At 40.3% G+C, this 25,351-nt stretch overlaps 1 protein-coding gene across 3 annotated transcripts in view; it reads left to right on the top strand.

Annotated features, from left to right (window-relative positions):
* PIKFYVE (phosphoinositide kinase, FYVE-type zinc finger containing) overlaps positions 1 to 25,351 on the top strand; it is a 583,956-nt gene that overhangs the window by 174,079 nt on the left and 384,526 nt on the right. For all 3 annotated transcript variants that reach the window (XM_082260055.1, XM_082260056.1, XM_082260057.1), the window contains 2 exons: positions 20,305 to 20,476; positions 21,937 to 22,115. In XM_082260055.1, the coding sequence (XP_082116181.1) occupies positions 20,305 to 20,476; positions 21,937 to 22,115 (351 nt within the window). The remainder of the gene's footprint in view (positions 1 to 20,304; positions 20,477 to 21,936; positions 22,116 to 25,351) is intronic.

Consider the following 25,351-nt stretch of genomic DNA (forward strand, 5'->3'; position numbering starts at 1 on the left):
TTGTTTGTTAAATTTCAAATCCATTTTGGTGGTGTAGAGAACCAAAAAGATTAGAATTGTGTCGATGTCCCAATATTTATGGACCTGACTGTATCTGTATATCTGCTGTCTTCAACTTGCTATATTCTTTAGAAAGTGCACATTGTGTTAGAAATGTTTTCTTTCTGTTCTGCACTGGGTGTGGAATCTTGGCATACACCGTGTGACCGCTGATTGGAGGAAAGGCTACCCACCCCCACCCCACATAGGCAGAGATCGGAAGGAAGGTTCCGAGTTGTGCTGTAAATAGACCACCTCTCTGCTAATCGATTTATAGACTGGAATTTCAGACTGGTTTTACATCGGTTTTTCGTATTACTTGTCAGAAGCTATCATGCTGATTACAGAAGAAAGGAGCAGCAGAAAAACACGGGACTCAGGGCTTTAGAGGGAGATAAGAAAAAAATCAGATTTACATCCACTTTAACTACTTGTTTAGTCTAGCCATTTCAGCTCTAGAAGATTTTTCCCCTTTATGACCAGGCCGTTTTATACAAATTGTCACTGTTACTTTACCCACTTTCATACTGCTGAACGTCATATGACGGACGTCCTGGAGTTTCAGTGGAGATATCTGTATGATTCCTGCAGCTACAGGCATCATTCAGAGATATATATATATATATATATATATATATATATATATATATATATATATATATATATATATATATATATATATATATATATATATATATATATATATATATATATATATATATATATATATATATATATATATATATAAATTTTTTTTTTTTTTTTTTTTTTTTTCTGCCGGAAATTCCCTGCACAGTAAACACAATCATTGCGGCAGTTAAGCTGATAATTTTTGTTTTTACAGGCAACGGGAGGGGGAGTCCCCTGCCTCTTATTGCCCTCTGGTGCTTCTACCAGCTTGCCTGATGGGGGGAGCCGGAGAAGAAATCTGCCAGCAGTGGAAGTTTACCATAGAGCTGACCGAGAGTCCGATGACCAGGGACCATCTGGTCCTCCGAGACCGGATGCGACATTGATGTCCTGTCCGGTCCCAGATCTCTCCATAAAGAGGACCTGTCATGCCCTTTCCCTATCCCAAAGGATGTTTACATTCCTTGTAATAGGAATAAGTGATCAAAAAAAAGAAAAAAAATTCTCTTTAGTTTATTGACGGACACAGCGTTGCATTAATCATGACTATAGAGTTATATCGCCTCCTGCAGGAGTAGGACTATGCAGAACAAAAAAACATGGCTACGCCCATAGGCTGTCCTCAGCTGGTGTATAACCCCCTCATTGCTATAGATATTCAGTTTGAGAGTAAGGACATAGGCTCCCTGCTGGGATCTCTTGGTCCTAGCAATTTTTTCTCCTTTCATGCATCTTTTTGCCTTTTTTTCCTGGGAGATCTACAATCAACTGCTGGGCTGGGTGACGGGCTGGATAATCTAGATACAGTGGTCTCCCAAGTGCAGCCACAGCTATGCACTAGGTCAGGTTAGGCAACATAGCCTGGCTGACAGAGGCTGGCCCACAAGTTAAATGTCTCACAGGGTCGCATACGACCGGGAGCAGGTCTGTTTCTCATTCCCCCCCCCCCTAGCCGTCAGCTCCCCCACCTTGCTGACCAGGAGTTCTGTCTGGAGCATTCACTGTGTGCTGTTTTTGCTATGGAATGTGGCAGATTATTCCCTACAAAGCAGGGAATAAACAAAAACTGGCACAGTCCCCGCTGTAAGGATGGAGCTCTGTATTGTTTACATGCATAGAACTCTGTCCTGTCATCCTCTTCACGGATCAGCGAGTACCAGCCAGCAGTCATTTGCTGATCGGCTTGTGTTGTGACTAATCACCGCACACCCGGGGCAGTGGGAGCACGTGCCCGCACCGCCTACCCTGAAGCGCTGGAGAATGTATTGGATACATGATCCAGTGCAGGAGGGCTCTCTGCTGCTTTACTCCTGTGTGAGGCGGTCGGCACTCGGCTAGAAGACTGAAGCACTTTTACTGAATGGACCTCCTGTCACTTGGCAGATGGCATTACCCAATGCTCTGACAGCGGACTATCCTCATCCATTGGCCCCTCAATACGGCAAAGTCAGCCTGTACCTTTAGCAGAGAAACAATCCCAAAGCGTCATGTTTATACCTTCATGCTGGACTGTGGGGATGTTGTTCTTGGGGGCATAATCAGCATTTTTCTTTCTCCAAACATGGTGAGTTCCCCTCCTCAAGAAGGCACATGTAAACTCATGTAAAAAAAGGTTGGTGCGCTAAACTTAAATTCCACAAATATATAAACAATGCATACAATTGTAAATATGGTGAAAAAATCAAAAGTCCATTCTCTTGTGACAACGTGCAAATGAATAAACTTTGAAGTGACTTGAAACGAATTGTGATTCCTGTAACTCGATAAATTGTGTATGACCACCACGTGAAACGATCCCCACCACCGACAAGCTGTTCTTCTTACCAGATAGACAGATATATACGTGAGTGGATTGATAATACAGCTACTCACTCCCCATGCAGCTTCACCCAAGGTGTGTGTGTAAGCCGCTTACCAGATATCAATGTGGTTGAGCATGGGAATAAAAATCTCATCTCTTCAGAATCGAGGCTGTCTGTTGGTGTGGCGATCCCAATACAAAGTATAGTGTCTCCTTGTGACTCCGCAACGGATATGTAAAGAATGCAAGAGGACCAAATAGTGCATTACCCCCGATTTATTTAAGAAATAAAAGCAATTGCACTTACATGTCTCTGAATATTCACAGGCATATACGTTGGAAAGTTGAATGAATACAGGAACGCTCCCGTGTCCGGCTGCAGCAACGGACGATCGGGATGACGTGAGTGACGGCGCGACACGCCTCCTCTCTGACGCGTTTCCTCTTACGAGACTTCCACCGAGATAGGAGGGACGTGCGCGCCGTCACGCTCGTCAATATATACCTCCTAGATTGAATGACCACTTCCGGTGTCCGCAAATAGCACACAGGAAGTGTTTACATCCGACGTAACTATCGGTAGGAATTTAGAATTAAAACTGTGGGAGTATTGAATAAAACTCTTTATTAATGTGTTTAAAATCACTAGAGGTTAATTCTTATCTGCCCATTTTGCTGGTTAGTGTAATAATGAACCGTACTAGTATTTACTTCCGGTCCCATCTGTTTAATGTATACCAAGCTCCGGACACCGGAAATAACATTCCTAGGCGCTATTCAGTGGGGACATATCAATATATCACACATATATGTTATATCGATTACAATTACATATCCAGCTGGGTCCGCATACACCAACAATGCATTATGGGTATATATAAGTAAAAACTTATTTTAAAAAATTGTAAAAATATTTAAAATTATAAAAATTCTAAAACTTTAAAGGAATTTTAAAAAATTATTTTTCAGACTAGTTGTTAAGATGACATTTTGGAATTGAGGAAGGAAAAAATACTTTAGCTGTTATTTATATGAGCATTGATGTCCCACTCTACATTTAACCCCAAAGGTCGATAACATCTAAGCTCATATATCCAGAAGGTTTCCCTTCTGGATATTGACCTCTTAAGGTTACTTCCCCTCCAATGGGGTACATATTTCTCAATCACTGTGATCTGCAGATTTTTGGGATTCTTTTTATGACATTTGCTAAAATGTAGAGAAACACTGTGTCCTATAAAACCCGTCTTTATATTTGACAAATGCTCCCCAATGCGAATGCTGGCTGTTCGAATAGTGCGTCCCACATACTGGAAACCACACCCGCATTGTAGGAGGTATATTACCCCTTTAGTATGACATGAAATAAATTCCTTAATTTGGTATTCCTTCCCTGTGTTGCTGGAACTGAACTTAGAAGTTCTTTGTGTTTTTGCTCCTTTGCAAATCTTGCAATTTCTACAGGGAAAATACCCTTTCATGTCAGGAAAAATTCTTGGGGCGACAGGTTTTTGTACTGGATTAGGGGCTATGATGTCTTTGAGGTTTCTTGTTTTTCTATAAATCATGTTGGGTCTTTCAGGGAGATGGGGACCCAGAACTTTATCTCCCTGAAGTATACTCCAGTGTTTCCGAAACGTGTGATTGAGCCACCTATAGTTGTTTGAAAATTGTGTGACAAAGGCGAACTCAAATTTGGATCCACTATTCGTAGGTATATTATGATCTTTAGGAGTTATCAATTTTCCTTGTGAAAGAATACCTACTTCTTTTATCTCTTTATCCAGGATTGCGGCATCATAGCCTTTTTCAAGAAACCTTTCTTTAAGTATTAAAGCCTGTTCCTGAAAGTCCGAATCCTGTGTACAGTTTCGTCTTATTCTTTTAAACTGGCTCTTAGGTACTGATTTCAACCAGTTCGGGTGGTGGCAGCTATCCATCATGATGAAACCGTTACGATCTGTGGGTTTGAAATAGGATCTAGTGATGAAACCAGACCCTTTTCTGGAAATGACCAAATCCAAGAAATTGACTGATGTTGGGCTTGACTCGTAAGTGAGTCTAATTCCCCAGTCATTGCAATTTAGTCTTTCCATAAATTTCTTCAATGTTATCTCATTTCCTCTCCACACAAGTAACGTGTCATCAATATAGCGCCTCCAAAAAAGAAGTTCTTTTGTTCTGTTTGAAAAAACATTCCGATCTTCCCATAAAGCCATAAAAAGATTTGCCAAACTCGGGGCAAATTTGGCCCCCATGGCAACACCTGTACGTTGGAGGTAAAAGTTACCGTCGTGATAAAAATAATTGTGTTCCATCCCGAATCTTAAAAGATCCAGAATGAACTCCTTTTGTTTCAACGGTATCTCATAGTTGGTTTCCAAAAATGTGCTCACAGCCTCGTAACCCATCTCATGTGGGATAATCGTATACAAGGATGACACGTCCGCAGTAACAAGGAGCACATCTCCATCCACTTCCATTTGTGTCATCTCTTGTATACACTGCGTGGTGTCCTTTAGGTACGCAGGGGTGTCTTGTACCAGAGGCTGCAGGAAATAATCTACATACCTTCCGATTCTGGATGTGATAGAATCGATCCCACTCACAATGGGTCTCCCCGGTGGTTTAGTGGGATGTTTGTGCACCTTAGGCAGATAATAGATGGTAGGTAACCTAGGTGCCAATGGTATTAGATACTCCTTTTCTTTGTCAGTTAGGATACCTGTGTCGAAACCTTTGTTGACTAGTTTTTTCAATTTCTCTTTGTATGTACGTGTGGGGTCTCTCTTTAGAACTTCGTATGTGTTAGTGTCGGACAAGAGATTTTTCATTTCTTCCGCATAATCTTCTCGTTTTAACAATACGATTCCCCCACCTTTATCGGCTGGTCTGATGATAAGGTTTTTGTTGTCGCACAAAGTTTTTATACCCTTCATCAGATCTGGTTGAGGTTTGTGTTGTATATCTTTCTCCTCAAGTTCTTTAAGTAACATATCTTTAAAAACTAAGATATTGTTACTATGTTTTCCATCTGGGTTGAACAGAGAAGAATTCCTCAACCCCGTATTCACTACCGAGGAGGATTGATAGGACACATAATTACGCTCACCAGCCTTTGATAGAAAGTGCCTTTTCACGTTCAGCTTTCTAATGTACTTCTGAATGTCAACAAAGGTCTGAAATTTGTTGAGGGATTGTCTTGGGGCATATTTCAATCCTTTGTTGAGCGTATGTTTCTCACTCTCAGTCAGAGTAACCCCGCTTAGATTGAATATCCCCGCCTCATCGACTTTGGGACCCTTCTTTTTAGATCCTCCTCTCGATCCTCTTTTTACTTTCTTTTCTTGCCTTTCTTGTGGCCCCGTCCTAAAAAACCCCGCTTCTTGGTGCTAATGGGTGTTTTAGAGGACTGTTGTATTCTTTCCTCACCTCTGTCCTCATATCCCTCATGTCTGAGAGGTTCAAATCTGTTCTGTGAACTTTGGGGATAAGGTCTTGGGGTATGAGGTGTGTCTAAGCTGTTGCCCATATAATCTAATGGGACGCGTCTAGGGGATCTAGACCTAGAGCGTCTGGATCTTCTCTCTGGTGACCTGGATTTAGATCTTCTTGGTCTTCTCTCAGATGATCTATGTTTCTTGTCAGTATCATCTCTATAGTATTCTTGTCTCATAGGACGAAATTCCTCTTTAGTGTTCTCTCTTTTCCGTTTTTCTCTAGCGTTAGTAGAGGCATCTCTTAAAGGTCTATATCCCTTATTTTTAGGGGGTATCACCCCTTGGTTGGGTCTATTGGATTCCTGAGCATTCACAGTAGTAGTAGCCGTGCTCCTGGAGTCCTTAAACCCAAAAGGTGTTAGAGTCCCACTGGACGTCCCTTCTCCTAAGGGATTGGTAATCTCCATGTCTCTGACCAATTCTTCTTCTTCATCTGACACATTCAATTGCCATTTGAAGACTTTGCCTGATTGATAATCCTCCAGGTCTCTAAAATATTTTTTACGTTTTTTAGCTTTTTGTTCTTCTTCCTCAATGGCTATAATCTCCCTTAACTCTTGGTTGTAAACTTTATAAGCTTCTTCCAAGATGAAGGGAGTTAATTTTTCCTTAATTTCCAAAATTTCCTTGTTTAACTTTAAAACTTTTTTCCTTCTCTTATCGACAAGGAAGTTTAAGAGACTCATGCCGGCTCCATTGAAAAAGTGGAACCATTCCATCATTTCCGTATCCCCTTGGTCGGGGTTGATGGTCCATCTTAAACTCCTAGGGACCATTTTTTCCTGGATATATTTTTCCAGGAAAACAATGTCCCATGATGCGTGTAGTTCAGACACCATAATATTCTTAAGGCGCATAAAAATGCCCCTAAGATCTGTGGGATCTGATAGATGTTTATCAAAAACATCCTCGACGGCCAGAATTCTGGTTTTATGATATTCAAAAATATCCATTGGTTTATCTGCAGCAACCCGTTGGAATGTAGGGAAATAGTGAAAAAAATAAAGGTGCGCTGATAAACGTGCGTAAAGCTGCTACCAAGATATATATGTGATATAAATGTAAAAAAAGGTTGGTGCGCTAAACTTAAATTCCACAAATATATAAACAATGCATACAATTGTAAATATGGTGAAAAAATCAAAAGTCCATTCTCTTGTGACAACGTGCAAATGAATAAACTTTGAAGTGACTTGAAACGAATTGTGATTCCTGTAACTCGATAAATTGTGTATGACCACCACGTGAAACGATCCCCACCACCGACAAGCTGTTCTTCTTACCAGATAGACAGATATATACGTGAGTGGATTGATAATACAGCTACTCACTCCCCATGCAGCTTCACCCAAGGTGTGTGTGTAAGCCGCTTACCAGATATCAATGTGGTTGAGCATGGGAATAAAAATCTCATCTCTTCAGAATCGAGGCTGTCTGTTGGTGTGGCGATCCCAATACAAAGTATAGTGTCTCCTTGTGACTCCGCAACGGATATGTAAAGAATGCAAGAGGACCAAATAGTGCATTACCCCCGATTTATTTAAGAAATAAAAGCAATTGCACTTACATGTCTCTGAATATTCACAGGCATATACGTTGGAAAGTTGAATGAATACAGGAACGCTCCCGTGTCCGGCTGCAGCAACGGACGATCGGGATGACGTGAGTGACGGCGCGACACGCCTCCTCTCTTACGCGTTTCCTCTTACGAGACTTCCACCGAGATAGGAGGGACGTGCGCGCCGTCACGCTCGTCAATATATACCTCCTAGATTGAATGACCACTTCCGGTGTCCGCAAATAGCACACAGGAAGTGTTTACATCCGACGTAACTATCGGTAGGAATTTAGAATTAAAACTGTGGGAGTATTGAATAAAACTCTTTATTAATGTGTTTAAAATCACTAGAGGTTAATTCTTATCTGCCCATTTTGCTGGTTAGTGTAATAATGAACCGTACTAGTATTTACTTCCGGTCCCATCTGTTTAATGTATACCAAGCTCCGGACACCGGAAATAACATTCCTAGGCGCTATTCAGTGGGGACATATCAATATATCACACATATATGTTATATCGATTACAATTACATATCCAGCTGGGTCCGCATACACCAACAATGCATTATGGGTATATATAAGTAAAAACTTATTTTAAAAAATTGTAAAAATATTTAAAATTATAAAAATTCTAAAACTTTAAAGGAATTTTAAAAAATTATTTTTCAGACTAGTTGTTAAGATGACATTTTGGAATTGAGGAAGGAAAAAATACTTTAGCTGTTATTTATATGAGCATTGATGTCCCACTCTACATTTAACCCCAAAGGTCGATAACATCTAAGCTCATATATCCAGAAGGTTTCCCTTCTGGATATTGACCTCTTAAGGTTACTTCCCCTCCAATGGGGTACATATTTCTCAATCACTGTGATCTGCAGATTTTTGGGATTCTTTTTATGACATTTGCTAAAATGTAGAGAAACACTGTGTCCTATAAAACCCGTCTTTATATTTGACAAATGCTCCCCAATGCGAATGCTGGCTGTTCGAATAGTGCGTCCCACATACTGGAAACCACACCCGCATTGTAGGAGGTATATTACCCCTTTAGTATGACATGAAATAAATTCCTTAATTTGGTATTCCTTCCCTGTGTTGCTGGAACTGAACTTAGAAGTTCTTTGTGTTTTTACTTATATATACCCATAATGCATTGTTGGTGTATGCGGACCCAGCTGGATATGTAATTGTAATCGATATAACATATATGTGTGATATATTGATATGTCCCCACTGAATAGCGCCTAGGAATGTTATTTCCGGTGTCCGGAGCTTGGTATACATTAAACAGATGGGACCGGAAGTAAATACTAGTACGGTTCATTATTACACTAACCAGCAAAATGGGCAGATAAGAATTAACCTCTAGTGATTTTAAACACATTAATAAAGAGTTTTATTCAATACTCCCACAGTTTTAATTCTAAATTCCTACCGATAGTTACGTCGGATGTAAACACTTCCTGTGTGCTATTTGCGGACACCGGAAGTGGTCATTCAATCTAGGAGGTATATATTGACGAGCGTGACGGCGCGCACGTCCCTCCTATCTCGGTGGAAGTCTCGTAAGAGGAAACGCGTAAGAGAGGAGGCGTGTCGCGCCGTCACTCGCGTCATCCCGATCGTCCGTTGCTGCAGCCGGACACGGGAGCGTTCCTGTATTCATTCAACTTTCCAACGTATATGCCTGTGAATATTCAGAGACATGTAAGTGCAATTGCTTTTATTTCTTAAATAAATCGGGGGTAATGCACTATTTGGTCCTCTTGCATTCTTTACATATCCGTTGCGGAGTCACAAGGAGACACTATACTTTGTATTGGGATCGCCACACCAACAGACAGCCTCGATTCTGAAGAGATGAGATTTTTATTCCCATGCTCAACCACATTGATATCTGGTAAGCGGCTTACACACACACCTTGGGTGAAGCTGCATGGGGAGTGAGTAGCTGTATTATCAATCCACTCACGTATATATCTGTCTATCTGGTAAGAAGAACAGCTTGTCGGTGGTGGGGATCGTTTCACGTGGTGGTCATACACAATTTATCGAGTTACAGGAATCACAATTCGTTTCAAGTCACTTCAAAGTTTATTCATTTGCACGTTGTCACAAGAGAATGGACTTTTGATTTTTTCACCATATTTACAATTGTATGCATTGTTTATATATTTGTGGAATTTAAGTTTAGCGCACCAACCTTTTTTTACATTTATATCACATATATATCTTGGTAGCAGCTTTACGCACGTTTATCAGCGCACCTTTATTTTTTTCACTATTTCCCTACATTCCAACGGGTTGCTGCAGATAAACCAATGGATATTTTTGAATATCATAAAACCAGAATTCTGGCCGTCGAGGATGTTTTTGATAAACATCTATCAGATCCCACAGATCTTAGGGGCATTTTTATGCGCCTTAAGAATATTATGGTGTCTGAACTACACGCATCATGGGACATTGTTTTCCTGGAAAAATATATCCAGGAAAAAATGGTCCCTAGGAGTTTAAGATGGACCATCAACCCCGACCAAGGGGATACGGAAATGATGGAATGGTTCCACTTTTTCAATGGAGCCGGCATGAGTCTCTTAAACTTCCTTGTCGATAAGAGAAGGAAAAAAGTTTTAAAGTTAAACAAGGAAATTTTGGAAATTAAGGAAAAATTAACTCCCTTCATCTTGGAAGAAGCTTATAAAGTTTACAACCAAGAGTTAAGGGAGATTATAGCCATTGAGGAAGAAGAACAAAAAGCTAAAAAACGTAAAAAATATTTTAGAGACCTGGAGGATTATCAATCAGGCAAAGTCTTCAAATGGCAATTGAATGTGTCAGATGAAGAAGAAGAATTGGTCAGAGACATGGAGATTACCAATCCCTTAGGAGAAGGGACGTCCAGTGGGACTCTAACACCTTTTGGGTTTAAGGACTCCAGGAGCACGGCTACTACTACTGTGAATGCTCAGGAATCCAATAGACCCAACCAAGGGGTGATACCCCCTAAAAATAAGGGATATAGACCTTTAAGAGATGCCTCTACTAACGCTAGAGAAAAACGGAAAAGAGAGAACACTAAAGAGGAATTTCGTCCTATGAGACAAGAATACTATAGAGATGATACTGACAAGAAACATAGATCATCTGAGAGAAGACCAAGAAGATCTAAATCCAGGTCACCAGAGAGAAGATCCAGACGCTCTAGGTCTAGATCCCCTAGACGCGTCCCATTAGATTATATGGGCAACAGCTTAGACACACCTCATACCCCAAGACCTTATCCCCAAAGTTCACAGAACAGATTTGAACCTCTCAGACATGAGGGATATGAGGACAGAGGTGAGGAAAGAATACAACAGTCCTCTAAAACACCCATTAGCACCAAGAAGCGGGGTTTTTTAGGACGGGGCCACAAGAAAGGCAAGAAAAGAAAGTAAAAAGAGGATCGAGAGGAGGATCTAAAAAGAAGGGTCCCAAAGTCGATGAGGCGGGGATATTCAATCTAAGCGGGGTTACTCTGACTGAGAGTGAGAAACATACGCTCAACAAAGGATTGAAATATGCCCCAAGACAATCCCTCAACAAATTTCAGACCTTTGTTGACATTCAGAAGTACATTAGAAAGCTGAACGTGAAAAGGCACTTTCTATCAAAGGCTGGTGAGCGTAATTATGTGTCCTATCAATCCTCCTCGGTAGTGAATACGGGGTTGAGGAATTCTTCTCTGTTCAACCCAGATGGAAAACATAGTAACAATATCTTAGTTTTTAAAGATATGTTACTTAAAGAACTTGAGGAGAAAGATATACAACACAAACCTCAACCAGATCTGATGAAGGGTATAAAAACTTTGTGCGACAACAAAAACCTTATCATCAGACCAGCCGATAAAGGTGGGGGAATCGTATTGTTAAAACGAGAAGATTATGCGGAAGAAATGAAAAATCTCTTGTCCGACACTAACACATACGAAGTTCTAAAGAGAGACCCCACACGTACATACAAAGAGAAATTGAAAAAACTAGTCAACAAAGGTTTCGACACAGGTATCCTAACTGACAAAGAAAAGGAGTATCTAATACCATTGGCACCTAGGTTACCTACCATCTATTATCTGCCTAAGGTGCACAAACATCCCACTAAACCACCGGGGAGACCCATTGTGAGTGGGATCGATTCTATCACATCCAGAATCGGAAGGTATGTAGATTATTTCCTGCAGCCTCTGGTACAAGACACCCCTGCGTACCTAAAGGACACCACGCAGTGTATACAAGAGATGACACAAATGGAAGTGGATGGAGATGTGCTCCTTGTTACTGCGGACGTGTCATCCTTGTATACGATTATCCCACATGAGATGGGTTACGAGGCTGTGAGCACATTTTTGGAAACCAACTATGAGATACCGTTGAAACAAAAGGAGTTCATTCTGGATCTTTTAAGATTCGGGATGGAACACAATTATTTTTATCACGACGGTAACTTTTACCTCCAACGTACAGGTGTTGCCATGGGGGCCAAATTTGCCCCGAGTTTGGCAAATCTTTTTATGGCTTTATGGGAAGATCGGAATGTTTTTTCAAACAGAACAACAGAACAAATGAACTTCTTTTTTGGAGGCGCTATATTGATGACACGTTACTTGTGTGGAGAGGAAATGAGATAACATTGAAGAAATTTATGGAAAGACTAAATTGCAATGACTGGGGAATTAGACTCACTTACGAGTCAAGCCCAACATCAGTCAATTTCTTGGATTTGGTCATTTCCAGAAAAGGGTCTGGTTTCATCACTAGATCCTATTTCAAACCCACAGATCGTAACGGTTTCATCATGATGGATAGCTGCCACCACCCGAACTGGTTGAAATCAGTACCTAAGAGCCAGTTTAAAAGAATAAGACGAAACTGTACACAGGATTCGGACTTTCAGGAACAGGCTTTAATACTTAAAGAAAGGTTTCTTGAAAAAGGCTATGATGCCGCAATCCTGGATAAAGAGATAAAAGAAGTAGGTATTCTTTCACAAGGAAAATTGATAACTCCTAAAGATCATAATATACCTACGAATAGTGGATCCAAATTTGAGTTCGCCTTTGTCACACAATTTTCAAACAACTATAGGTGGCTCAATCACACGTTTCGGAAACACTGGAGTATACTTCAGGGAGATAAAGTTCTGGGTCCCCATCTCCCTGAAAGACCCAACATGATTTATAGAAAAACAAGAAACCTCAAAGACATCATAGCCCCTAATCCAGTACAAAAACCTGTCGCCCCAAGAATTTTTCCTGACATGAAAGGGTATTTTCCCTGTAGAAATTGCAAGATTTGCAAAGGAGCAAAAACACAAAGAACTTCTAAGTTCAGTTCCAGCAACACAGGGAAGGAATACCAAATTAAGGAATTTATTTCATGTCATACTAAAGGGGTAATATACCTCCTACAATGCGGGTGTGGTTTCCAGTATGTGGGACGCACTATTCGAACAGCCAGCATTCGCATTGGGGAGCATTTGTCAAATATAAAGACGGGTTTTATAGGACACAGTGTTTCTCTACATTTTAGCAAATGTCATAAAAAGAATCCCAAAAATCTGCAGATCACAGTGATTGAGAAATATGTACCCCATTGGAGGGGAAGTAACCTTAAGAGGTCAATATCCAGAAGGGAAACCTTCTGGATATATGAGCTTAGATGTTATCGACCTTTGGGGTTAAATGTAGAGTGGGACATCAATGCTCATATAAATAACAGCTAAAGTATTTTTTCCTTCCTCAATTCCAAAATGTCATCTTAACAACTAGTCTGAAAAATAATTTTTTAAAATTCCTTTAAAGTTTTAGAATTTTTATAATTTTAAATATTTTTACAATTTTTTAAAATAAGTTTTTACTTATATATACCCATAATGCATTGTTGGTGTATGCGGACCCAGCTGGATATGTAATTGTAATCGATATAACATATATGTGTGATATATTGATATGTCCCCACTGAATAGCGCCTAGGAATGTTATTTCCGGTGTCCGGAGCTTGGTATACATTAAACAGATGGGACCGGAAGTAAATACTAGTACGGTTCATTATTACACTAACCAGCAAAATGGGCAGATAAGAATTAACCTCTAGTGATTTTAAACACATTAATAAAGAGTTTTATTCAATACTCCCACAGTTTTAATTCTAAATTCCTACCGATAGTTACGTCGGATGTAAACACTTCCTGTGTGCTATTTGCGGACACCGGAAGTGGTCATTCAATCTAGGAGGTATATATTGACGAGCGTGACGGCGCGCACGTCCCTCCTATCTCGGTGGAAGTCTCGTAAGAGGAAACGCGTCAGAGAGGAGGCGTGTCGCGCCGTCACTCACGTCATCCCGATCGTCCGTTGCTGCAGCCGGACACGGGAGCGTTCCTGTATTCATTCAACTTTCCAACGTATATGCCTGTGAATATTCAGAGACATGTAAGTGCAATTGCTTTTATTTCTTAAATAAATCGGGGGTAATGCACTATTTGGTCCTCTTGCATTCTTTACATATCCGTTGCGGAGTCACAAGGAGACACTATACTTTGTATTGGGATCGCCACACCAACAGACAGCCTCGATTCTGAAGAGATGAGATTTTTATTCCCATGCTCAACCACATTGATATCTGGTAAGCGGCTTACACACACACCTTGGGTGAAGCTGCATGGGGAGTGAGTAGCTGTATTATCAATCCACTCACGTATATATCTGTCTATCTGGTAAGAAGAACAGCTTGTCGGTGGTGGGGATCGTTTCACGTGGTGGTCATACACAATTTATCGAGTTACAGGAATCACAATTCGTTTCAAGTCACTTCAAAGTTTATTCATTTGCACGTTGTCACAAGAGAATGGACTTTTGATTTTTTCACCATATTTACAATTGTATGCATTGTTTATATATTTGTGGAATTTAAGTTTAGCGCACCAACCTTTTTTTACATTTATATCACATATATATCTTGGTAGCAGCTTTACGCACGTTTATCAGCGCACCTTTATTTTTTTCACTATTTCCCTACATTCCAACGGGTTGCTGCAGATAAACCAATGGATATTTTTGAATATCATAAAACCAGAATTCTGGCCGTCGAGGATGTTTTTGATAAACATCTATCAGATCCCACAGATCTTAGGGGCATTTTTATGCGCCTTAAGAATATTATGGTGTCTGAACTACACGCATCATGGGACATTGTTTTCCTGGAAAAATATATCCAGGAAAAAATGGTCCCTAGGAGTTTAAGATGGACCATCAACCCCGACCAAGGGGATACGGAAATGATGGAATGGTTCCACTTTTTCAATGGAGCCGGCATGAGTCTCTTAAACTTCCTTGTCGATAAGAGAAGGAAAAAAGTTTTAAAGTTAAACAAGGAAATTAAGGAAATTAAGGAAAAATTAACTCCCTTCATCTTGGAAGAAGCTTATAAAGTTTACAACCAAGAGTTAAGGGAGATTATAGCCATTGAGGAAGAAGAACAAAAAGCTAAAAAACGTAAAAAATATTTTAGAGACCTGGAGGATTATCAATCAGGCAAAGTCTTCAAATGGCAATTGAATGTGTCAGATGAAGAAGAAGAATTGGTCAGAGACATGGAGATTACCAATCCCTTAGGAGAAGGGACGTCCAGTGGGACTCTAACACCTTTTGGGTTTAAGGACTCCAGGAGCACGGCTACTACTACTGTGAATGCTCAGGAATCCAATAGACCCAACCAAGGGGTGATACCCCCTAAAAATAAGGGATATAGACCTTTAAGAGATGCCTCTACTAACGCTAGAGAAAAACGGAAAAGAGAGAACACTAAAGAGGAATTTCGTCCTATGAGACAAGAATACTATAGAGATGATACTGACAAGAAACATAGATCATCTGAGAGAAGACCAAGAAGATCTAAATCCAGGTCACCAGAGAGAAGATCCAGACGCTCTAGGTCTAGATCCCCTAGACGCGTCCCATTAGATTATATGGGCAACAGCTTAGACACACCTCATACCCCAAGACCTTATCCCCAAAGTTCACAGAACAGATTTGAACCTCTCAGACATGAGGGATATGAGGACAGAGGTGAGGAAAGAATACAACAGTCCTCTAAAACACCCATTAGCACCAAGAAGCGGGGTTTTTTAGGACGGGGCCACAAGAAAGGCAAGAAAAGAAAGTAAAAAGAGGATCGAGAGGAGGATCTAAAAAGAAGGGTCCCAAAGTCGATGAGGCGGGGATATTCAATCTAAGCGGGGTTACTCTGACTGAGAGTGAGAAACATACGCTCAACAAAGGATTGAAATATGCCCCAAGACAATCCCTCAACAAATTTCAGACCTTTGTTGACATTCAGAAGTACATTAGAAAGCTGAACGTGAAAAGGCACTTTCTATCAAAGGCTGGTGAGCGTAATTATGTGTCCTATCAATCCTCCTCGGTAGTGAATACGGGGTTGAGGAATTCTTCTCTGTTCAACCCAGATGGAAAACATAGTAACAATATCTTAGTTTTTAAAGATATGTTACTTAAAGAACTTGAGGAGAAAGATATACAACACAAACCTCAACCAGATCTGATGAAGGGTATAAAAACTTTGTGCGACAACAAAAACCTTATCATCAGACCAGCCGATAAAGGTGGGGGAATCGTATTGTTAAAACGAGAAGATTATGCGGAAGAAATGAAAAATCTCTTGTCCGACACTAACACATACGAAGTTCTAAAGAGAGACCCCACACGTACATACAAAGAGAAATTGAAAAAACTAGTCAACAAAGGTTTCGACACAGGTATCCTAACTGACAAAGAAAAGGAGTATCTAATACCATTGGCACCTAGGTTACCTACCATCTATTATCTGCCTAAGGTGCACAAACATCCCACTAAACCACCGGGGAGACCCATTGTGAGTGGGATCGATTCTATCACATCCAGAATCGGAAGGTATGTAGATTATTTCCTGCAGCCTCTGGTACAAGACACCCCTGCGTACCTAAAGGACACCACGCAGTGTATACAAGAGATGACACAAATGGAAGTGGATGGAGATGTGCTCCTTGTTACTGCGGACGTGTCATCCTTGTATACGATTATCCCACATGAGATGGGTTACGAGGCTGTGAGCACATTTTTGGAAACCAACTATGAGATACCGTTGAAACAAAAGGAGTTCATTCTGGATCTTTTAAGATTCGGGATGGAACACAATTATTTTTATCACGACGGTAACTTTTACCTCCAACGTACAGGTGTTGCCATGGGGGCCAAATTTGCCCCGAGTTTGGCAAATCTTTTTATGGCTTTATGGGAAGATCGGAATGTTTTTTCAAACAGAACAAAAGAACTTCTTTTTTGGAGGCGCTATATTGATGACACGTTACTTGTGTGGAGAGGAAATGAGATAACATTGAAGAAATTTATGGAAAGACTAAATTGCAATGACTGGGGAATTAGACTCACTTACGAGTCAAGCCCAACATCAGTCAATTTCTTGGATTTGGTCATTTCCAGAAAAGGGTCTGGTTTCATCACTAGATCCTATTTCAAACCCACAGATCGTAACGGTTTCATCATGATGGATAGCTGCCACCACCCGAACTGGTTGAAATCAGTACCTAAGAGCCAGTTTAAAAGAATAAGACGAAACTGTACACAGGATTCGGACTTTCAGGAACAGGCTTTAATACTTAAAGAAAGGTTTCTTGAAAAAGGCTATGATGCCGCAATCCTGGATAAAGAGATAAAAGAAGTAGGTATTCTTTCACAAGGAAAATTGATAACTCCTAAAGATCATAATATACCTACGAATAGTGGATCCAAATTTGAGTTCGCCTTTGTCACACAATTTTCAAACAACTATAGGTGGCTCAATCACACGTTTCGGAAACACTGGAGTATACTTCAGGGAGATAAAGTTCTGGGTCCCCATCTCCCTGAAAGACCCAACATGATTTATAGAAAAACAAGAAACCTCAAAGACATCATAGCCCCTAATCCAGTACAAAAACCTGTCGCCCCAAGAATTTTTCCTGACATGAAAGGGTATTTTCCCTGTAGAAATTGCAAGATTTGCAAAGGAGCAAAAACACAAAGAACTTCTAAGTTCAGTTCCAGCAACACAGGGAAGGAATACCAAATTAAGGAATTTATTTCATGTCATACTAAAGGGGTAATATACCTCCTACAATGCGGGTGTGGTTTCCAGTATGTGGGACGCACTATTCGAACAGCCAGCATTCGCATTGGGGAGCATTTGTCAAATATAAAGACGGGTTTTATAGGACACAGTGTTTCTCTACATTTTAGCAAATGTCATAAAAAGAATCCCAAAAATCTGCAGATCACAGTGATTGAGAAATATGTACCCCATTGGAGGGGAAGTAACCTTAAGAGGTCAATATCCAGAAGGGAAACCTTCTGGATATATGAGCTTAGATGTTATCGACCTTTGGGGTTAAATGTAGAGTGGGACATCAATGCTCATATAAATAACAGCTAAAGTATTTTTTCCTTCCTCAATTCCAAAATGTCATCTTAACAACTAGTCTGAAAAATAATTTTTTAAAATTCCTTTAAAGTTTTAGAATTTTTATAATTTTAAATATTTGTATGCGGACCCAGCTGGATATGTAATTGTAATCGATATAACATATATGTGTGATATATTGATATGTCCCCACTGAATAGCGCCTAGGAATGTTATTTCCGGTGTCCGGAGCTTGGTATACATTAAACAGATGGGACCGGAAGTAAATACTAGTACGGTTCATTATTACACTAACCAGCAAAATGGGCAGATAAGAATTAACCTCTAGTGATTTTAAACACATTAATAAAGAGTTTTATTCAATACTCCCACAGTTTTAATTCTAAATTCCTACCAATAGTTACGTCGGATGTAAACACTTCCTGTGTGCTATTTGCGGACACCGGAAGTGGTCATTCAATCTAGGAGGTATATATTGACGAGCGTGACGGCGCGCACGTCCCTCCTATCTCGGTGGAAGTCTCGTAAGAGGAAACGCGTCAGAGAGGAGGCGTGTCGCGCCGTCACTCACGTCATCCCGATCGTCCGTTGCTGCAGCCGGACACGGGAGCGTTCCTGTATTCATTCAACTTTCCAACGTATATGCCTGTGAATATTCAGAGACATGTAAGTGCAATTGCTTTTATTTCTTAAATAAATCGGGGGTAATGCACTATTTGGTCCTCTTGCATTCTTTACATATCCGTTGCGGAGTCACAAGGAGACACTATACTTTGTATTGGGATCGCCACACCAACAGACAGCCTCGATTCTGAAGAGATGAGATTTTTATTCCCATGCTCAACCACATTGATATCTGGTAAGCGGCTTACACACACACCTTGGGTGAAGCTGCATGGGGAGTGAGTAGCTGTATTATCAATCCACTCACGTATATATCTGTCTATCTGGTAAGAAGAACAGCTTGTCGGTGGTGGGGATCGTTTCACGTGGTGGTCATACACAATTTATCGAGTTACAGGAATCACAATTCGTTTCAAGTCACTTCAAAGTTTATTCATTTGCACGTTGTCACAAGAGAATGGACTTTTGATTTTTTCACCATATTTACAATTGTATGCATTGTTTATATATTTGTGGAATTTAAGTTTAGCGCACCAACCTTTTTTTACATTTTTTTTACATTTATATCACATATATATCTTGGTAGCAGCTTTACGCACGTTTATCAGCGCACCTTTATTTTTTTCACATGTAAACTCATGCCAATGAACATCTAAATGATTCAGAGAAGGATTAGGAGAAAGTGCTGTGGTTAGATGAGACCAAAATTGAGCTTCTAGGCATTAACTCAACTTGCCGTGTTTGGCGGAAGAAAAATGCTGACTATCGCCTAGGAGCACCATTCCTACAGTCAACCACGGAAATGGAAATCTGATGCTTTGGGGCTATTTCTCAGCTAAAGGTACATGCTGACTTTGCCACATTGAGTGGCCAATGAACGGAGCTATGTATTGCAAAATCTTGGATGAGAACTGTCTTCCCTAAGCCAGAACACTGAAGGTGGGTCATAAATGGGTTTTCCAGCATGACGATGACTCAAAACATACCGCCAAGGCAACAAAGGTATGGCTCAAGAAGAAACACATTAAGGTCAAGGAGTGGCCTAGACAGTCTCCAGACCTTAATCCTATAGAAAATATATGGTGAGAGTTGAAACAACAAGTTGTCAAGAGACAGCCAAGAAACCTAAAGGATTTAGAGAAGATCTATAAAAAAGAGTGGACCAAAATCCCTCCTGAGATGTGCACAAACCTGGTTGCAAACTGCAAGAAACGTCTTACCTCTGTGCTTGCCAGCAAGGGTTTCTCCACCAAGTACTAAGTCATGTTTTGCTTGGGGATCAAATACTTATTTTACTTGTTGAACTGCAGCCTAATTTATAGCATTTGTTTTATGTGATTTTTCTGGAATTTTGGTAGGTATTCTGTCTCTGTCGTTGAAAATACATCTATGATAAAAATTATAGACCCTTCATTTCTTAAGTGAACAAATCTCAAAAATCTGCAGGGGATCAAAAAATAATTTTCCCCACTGTAAATCTAAATTCTGTAAGAGCTGGTAGGCTGCCAAAAATTCATTTGATGAAAGAAAATTCCTAGAAATTGTTTTTTTTTTTTTTTGGGTCAGTTTGCCAACTTGGTGATCAAATAAGTAATGTCTAATTCCTTTTTTTCTGTGACCATTGTTCTTGCAGGCCATCCTATCAGTGTCCCAGCGTATTCTGTGATACCCCCATGGTGCACCACATAAGACGCTTTGTCCATGGAAATGGTTGTGTGCAGATCCTGCTTAAGGAACTGGATTCCCCTGTGCCTGGATACCAACACACCATTCTCACTTATTCATGGTGTAAGATTTGTCAACAGGTACACATGACATCCTACAGCCTAATGACTACAAGAGATTTACCTCCCAAATAAAATTTCCCATCGTGATTGTAATCTCTAAAGAGCAGGACCCTCTGATTCCTCCTGTATTGAATTGTATTTTAACTGTCCTGTTTGCCCTCATGTTGTAAAGTGCGTCAAAAACTGTTGGCACTATATGAATCCTGTATAATAATAACTCTCATTAACTTTGAACCCATGCCCCCAAATTGGAGGTGGTGAAACTTGCAGATTGAACCAGCCAGGTCAAATAGCCTTTTTAGTTGTTGCATAGACTCACACCCGTCATGGATGGGCAATTTTACATCAAGACTGGTTCAAAAATATATTTCCAATGCTCTGCTTCAGTTCTCAGATGCTACTTCTGCTTTAGTTAGCCCTCCATTGAGGCACTACTCCAGAGCAGATCCTTGTCTCCTTAAGCTTTATTTTACTTTTTTCTTCTTTTTCTCTTTCCCTGCCTCCCAAAATGTTTCTCTTGGAAACCTTATGGAAACAGAATGGTCTGTTCGGAACTACTAAAAGAGCCGACGGGCTCTTTCTGGACAGACACCTCACACCCCTACCTTTTTTTGTTTTAGGTTTTGAGGTGATTGTCAATTCTATCGCTTTCATGACATTGCTGATGGTAGTCTGTCGGCATAATTGCACGTTTGTTTATAGAACACCGACATTACTCAGGGCTTTAGAGAGTGCACAGAGACCAACACATTTCCCCCTTTCTTTGATAGAGCTCACAATCTACCATATTTGGTCATACCATCATAGGTATGTATGGTTTGCATTGCTACTTTATGGCTGTTCTTTACTGCTCCTCTTCGCAATGCATATCTAGGATTTGTCTGACTTTAACTTAAAAAAAAAAACAAAAAAAAAAAAAAGAGCAAGCACATCAAAACTTACTTAATGCTTTGAATATAGATTAAATGTCCTTTTCATGATTCTTTGCCACCAAGTGCCTTTTTCAATGCCTTTTTAATTAAGCTGATAGTCCCTAATTCTAATCTACACATATAATTTAATGGATTGTTTTATTGTAAACAATACTTACGTTGGGCATCTTTTCATCCTCAATCAATTGTGTTCATAAGGAACTTTCAGTAAAATGAGTGGCATACCCAGTGCTTAATGCATACCTGCACACCCAACTCCATGCAAGCCTGTGGTAATTGATGTCAGTGTAGGTTCCAGTACTACCAAAGCACCCTCCTATATTTTTTTTACAGGCTGTACCTGTTTTGGACAGTATATCTGAACTTATTTAGACTGTAGTAATGTTACTGCACAAGAATTACATTGCAGTGTGTAAGCTATACAATGATGGCTACTGTCACAGGAAACCAAGACGGGTGCTTAGCTTAATGACTTTTTACTTTACATTGTCTATGCATTTGATTTGCCCACAAATTCTGGCCTAATTTGGTTTATATGTTTCTTAGGTAACACCAGTTGTGCCTTTATCCAATGAATCCTGGTCTATGTCATTTGCAAAGTATTTGGAGCTTAGATTTTACGGTAGCCAGTATACTCGTAGAGCCAATGCTGAACCTTGTGGACACTCCATACACCACAATTACCACCAGTATTTTTCGTATAACCAGATGGTTGCTTCATTCAGGTAAGAAACCATTTCATACTTGAACAAATCTGCACTAAGTTGTAAACTGGTCAGTTACCTGCGACTTGCCGTTCTTTCTGAGTGTGCAAGGTGTCACAATGAAACTGATAGTTGGTTGCATGCTTTTTTCAGATTAGAATTGTTCATGCTTGTGTAGTTTCCTGCAGTATTGCATTATGGCTGGTCCATTATGGGTCCAAATTTCCTGCCACACTGTCATTTTTTGCATTGGTTGGCTCATAGGAAATATCCCTTTTTAATTTACCAGTGTAGCCCTATTGTAATTGGGTTAGGTAAACTATGTTCTCCTGGCTCACCAATTCTGCTTTTTCCTGGGCCTAATAAAGGACTAAACTTTTACTTCCAGGTTAATTATTTTTAACCTTTCAGATATGTGAATGTTGTGCAATAATTTCAGACAACTCAGCAGTAGAATAATAAAGGAATTTATTTAGCTTGGTTTAAAGATGTATTACAGATGATAAAATTTGATAAAATACAGCATCATTCCAATCCAAGGGAGCCCGTAATTTCACTCACAATTCCAGGAAGTGACAATCCCCTTTTTTTCATACACTTCTTCCCTCACAGCTCTGGGTGAGCTCAAATAGTCTGATCTTCCAGCCAAAAATTATGAATAAAAACTAGTTAAAACTGGTTTGATCCAGATCAGATGTCACTGTATGCATAGATAGATATATAAAAGTGGTTTTACTTATACACGAACATAATTAAGAACATAAAAACTAAGCGTATTGTAAATCGATGACTAATAAGCTACACTATACTGGGTAAAGTAGAAGACAAAGCCTCCACATATTTGGGAGAATGAGATTTTACTGAGGTATCTCTGTGGCAGTGCCCTTACCCTGTTGGTCCTTTTGTAATGTAAGCGCTCATTTCCCCTCCCAACTGAGATCACCAGGTAGATTCACCTTCTCACATCCTTGATCATTTTTAGTTCTTTGATATCTGTTAAGTTTTTATTGTAGATCTTGAAATGAAAGGGTATAATACTCAAAAAGCATGGCACCTACTACTTCTCAGACTGTCCCTGGATGGAGCAGAGACTTCCAATGCACACTGCAGCATAAAGTAGCTTCAGCAGAAGTTCATTTGTATATTGTGTAACAGTTTAAGGACTGTAGCAATCAGACCAGTGCTTTTTATTTTTTTTTATTTTTTTCTCTTTTGCTAAATAACTTTGATGTCCCACACAGAAACAGCTTGGGTGAGATCAATTGGAGTCCAACAGTTTTTTTTTGTTTCTGGCATAGGTAGCAGAGGCCCTCAGGCGTGGTTCAAATCTCTCAGCTGGTTTCTGCTGAACTGGCCAAGATTCAAACTGTCTATGGCCAGCCTTAGGGCTGCTGGTGTGCGCTCCGGGTACACCATAATAAATACATATGCTGATTGTACCCTTTTCTTCCCAGAATTTTATTGATCAGTCACAAGTGACATTTTAGTACAGTTATGTTTACTGTAGCAGTATTGTGATGGCGTGGTTGCATTGCAATCTGCTGTGCAGAAAATTGTACTGTATGCAGCTCTTCTTTCTTTCTTTCTTTCTTTCTTTCTTTCTTTCTTTCTTTCTTTCTTTCTTTCTTTCTTTCTTTCTTTCTTTCTTTCTTTCTTTCTTTCTTTCTTTCTTTCTTTCTTTCTTTCTTTCTTTCTTTCTTTCTTTCTTTCTTTCTTTCTTTCTTTCCCCCAAACATTCAGCACAGCAGCTTTGTGGTGTGAACTACCCTTATAATAAACAAGGCACATTACCTTTTATTTTGGTGGGCCTGTGCTGGGTCACTAGTGTTATGGGTCCTAGGTCAAGCTTTAGGACTGTGTCTATGGGAATGTTTGACCATTCTTAAAGAAGTGCATTTCTAAAGTCAGGTACTGATGGATGAGAAGCCCTGGCTTGCAGTCTCCGCTCAAATTCATCCCAAAGGTGTTATATCGGGTTGAGGTCAGGACTCTGTGCAGGATAGTTAAGTTCCTCCACCCCAAACTCACTCATCCATGTCCTCAAGGACCTTTCTTTGTGCACTGGTCCAGATCATTCGGTATGGGGTTGTTTTTCAGGGGTTGGGCTTGGCCCCTTAGTTCCAGTGAAGGGCATTTTGGACAATTTCATGCTCCCAACATTGTGGGAACAGTTTTGGGATGGCCCCTTCCAGTTAAAAAAGGACTGCGCACCAGTGCACAAAGGTTCAGGAAGACCTTAATGGGTGATTTTCGGGTGGAGGATCTTGAATGGCCTGTACAAGGTCCGGACCTCAACCCAATAAAACATTGTTGGGATGAATTGGAGCCGAGACTGTGAGCCAGGCCGCCTTGTCCAGTATCAGTGCCTGACGTTACCAATGCGCTTCTGGAAGAATGGTCAAACATCCTCATAGACACACTCCTAAAACTTAAGGACAGCCTTCCCAGAAGAGTTGAAGCTGTTATGGCTGCAAAGGGTGGATGAACCCTACGGACTAAGACTGGGATGCCATTAAAGTTAATGTGTGTGCAAAAGCAGGCGTCCCAATATAGTGTAATTACCAATAGTAGGGCTCCGATCTGCCTCCTTTTCTGGTCCCCCTCTGGTAAACCTGGCTCCTCCACCTTTAGCAGTGCCCCCCAGATAAAGGTGCTTGCCTTAGGGGCAACGCTGCAATGTTTGCTCCCGAGCTGCTGCTCTATGCGTCCAAAAGACATATAGGGGTTGATTTACTTAGGCTGCATTCACACTTGAGCATAGCGTTTTACCGCGTTTTTTTACAGCGATTTTTACCGCGATTTTCAGGCGTTTTTTACAGGCGTTTTTGGAGGCAGGCATTGACCTCTATCAAAAACGCTGGTAATCAGCCCAAAAAGAAGCTCATGTACTTTTTTTAGCTACAGGCGTTTTGCAAAACGCTCAGATGTGAACAGGGGCCATTTAAATGAATGGGGTTTTACTTGTTGGGCGTTTTGGAACGTTTTTTTTTAGCGTTTTTGGAGCTGAAAAACACTCAAAGACGCCCAGGTGTGAATGGAGCCTAAAGGTAAATCCCCACTGTGCAATGCAAGTGCACTTGGAAGTGCAGTCATGTACACTGAACAGAATTATAAACGCAACATATTTGTTTTTTGCCCCCATTTTTCTTGAGCTGAACTCAAAGATCTAAGACTTTTTCTATGTACACAAAAGGCCTATTTCTCTCAAATATTGTTCACAAATCTGTGTTAGTGAGCGCTTCTCCTTTGCCGAGATA

This window comes from Pelophylax lessonae (genome assembly GCF_965119305.1).
Source record: "Pelophylax lessonae genome assembly, chromosome: 6".
Taxonomy (NCBI): domain Eukaryota; kingdom Metazoa; phylum Chordata; class Amphibia; order Anura; family Ranidae; genus Pelophylax; species Pelophylax lessonae.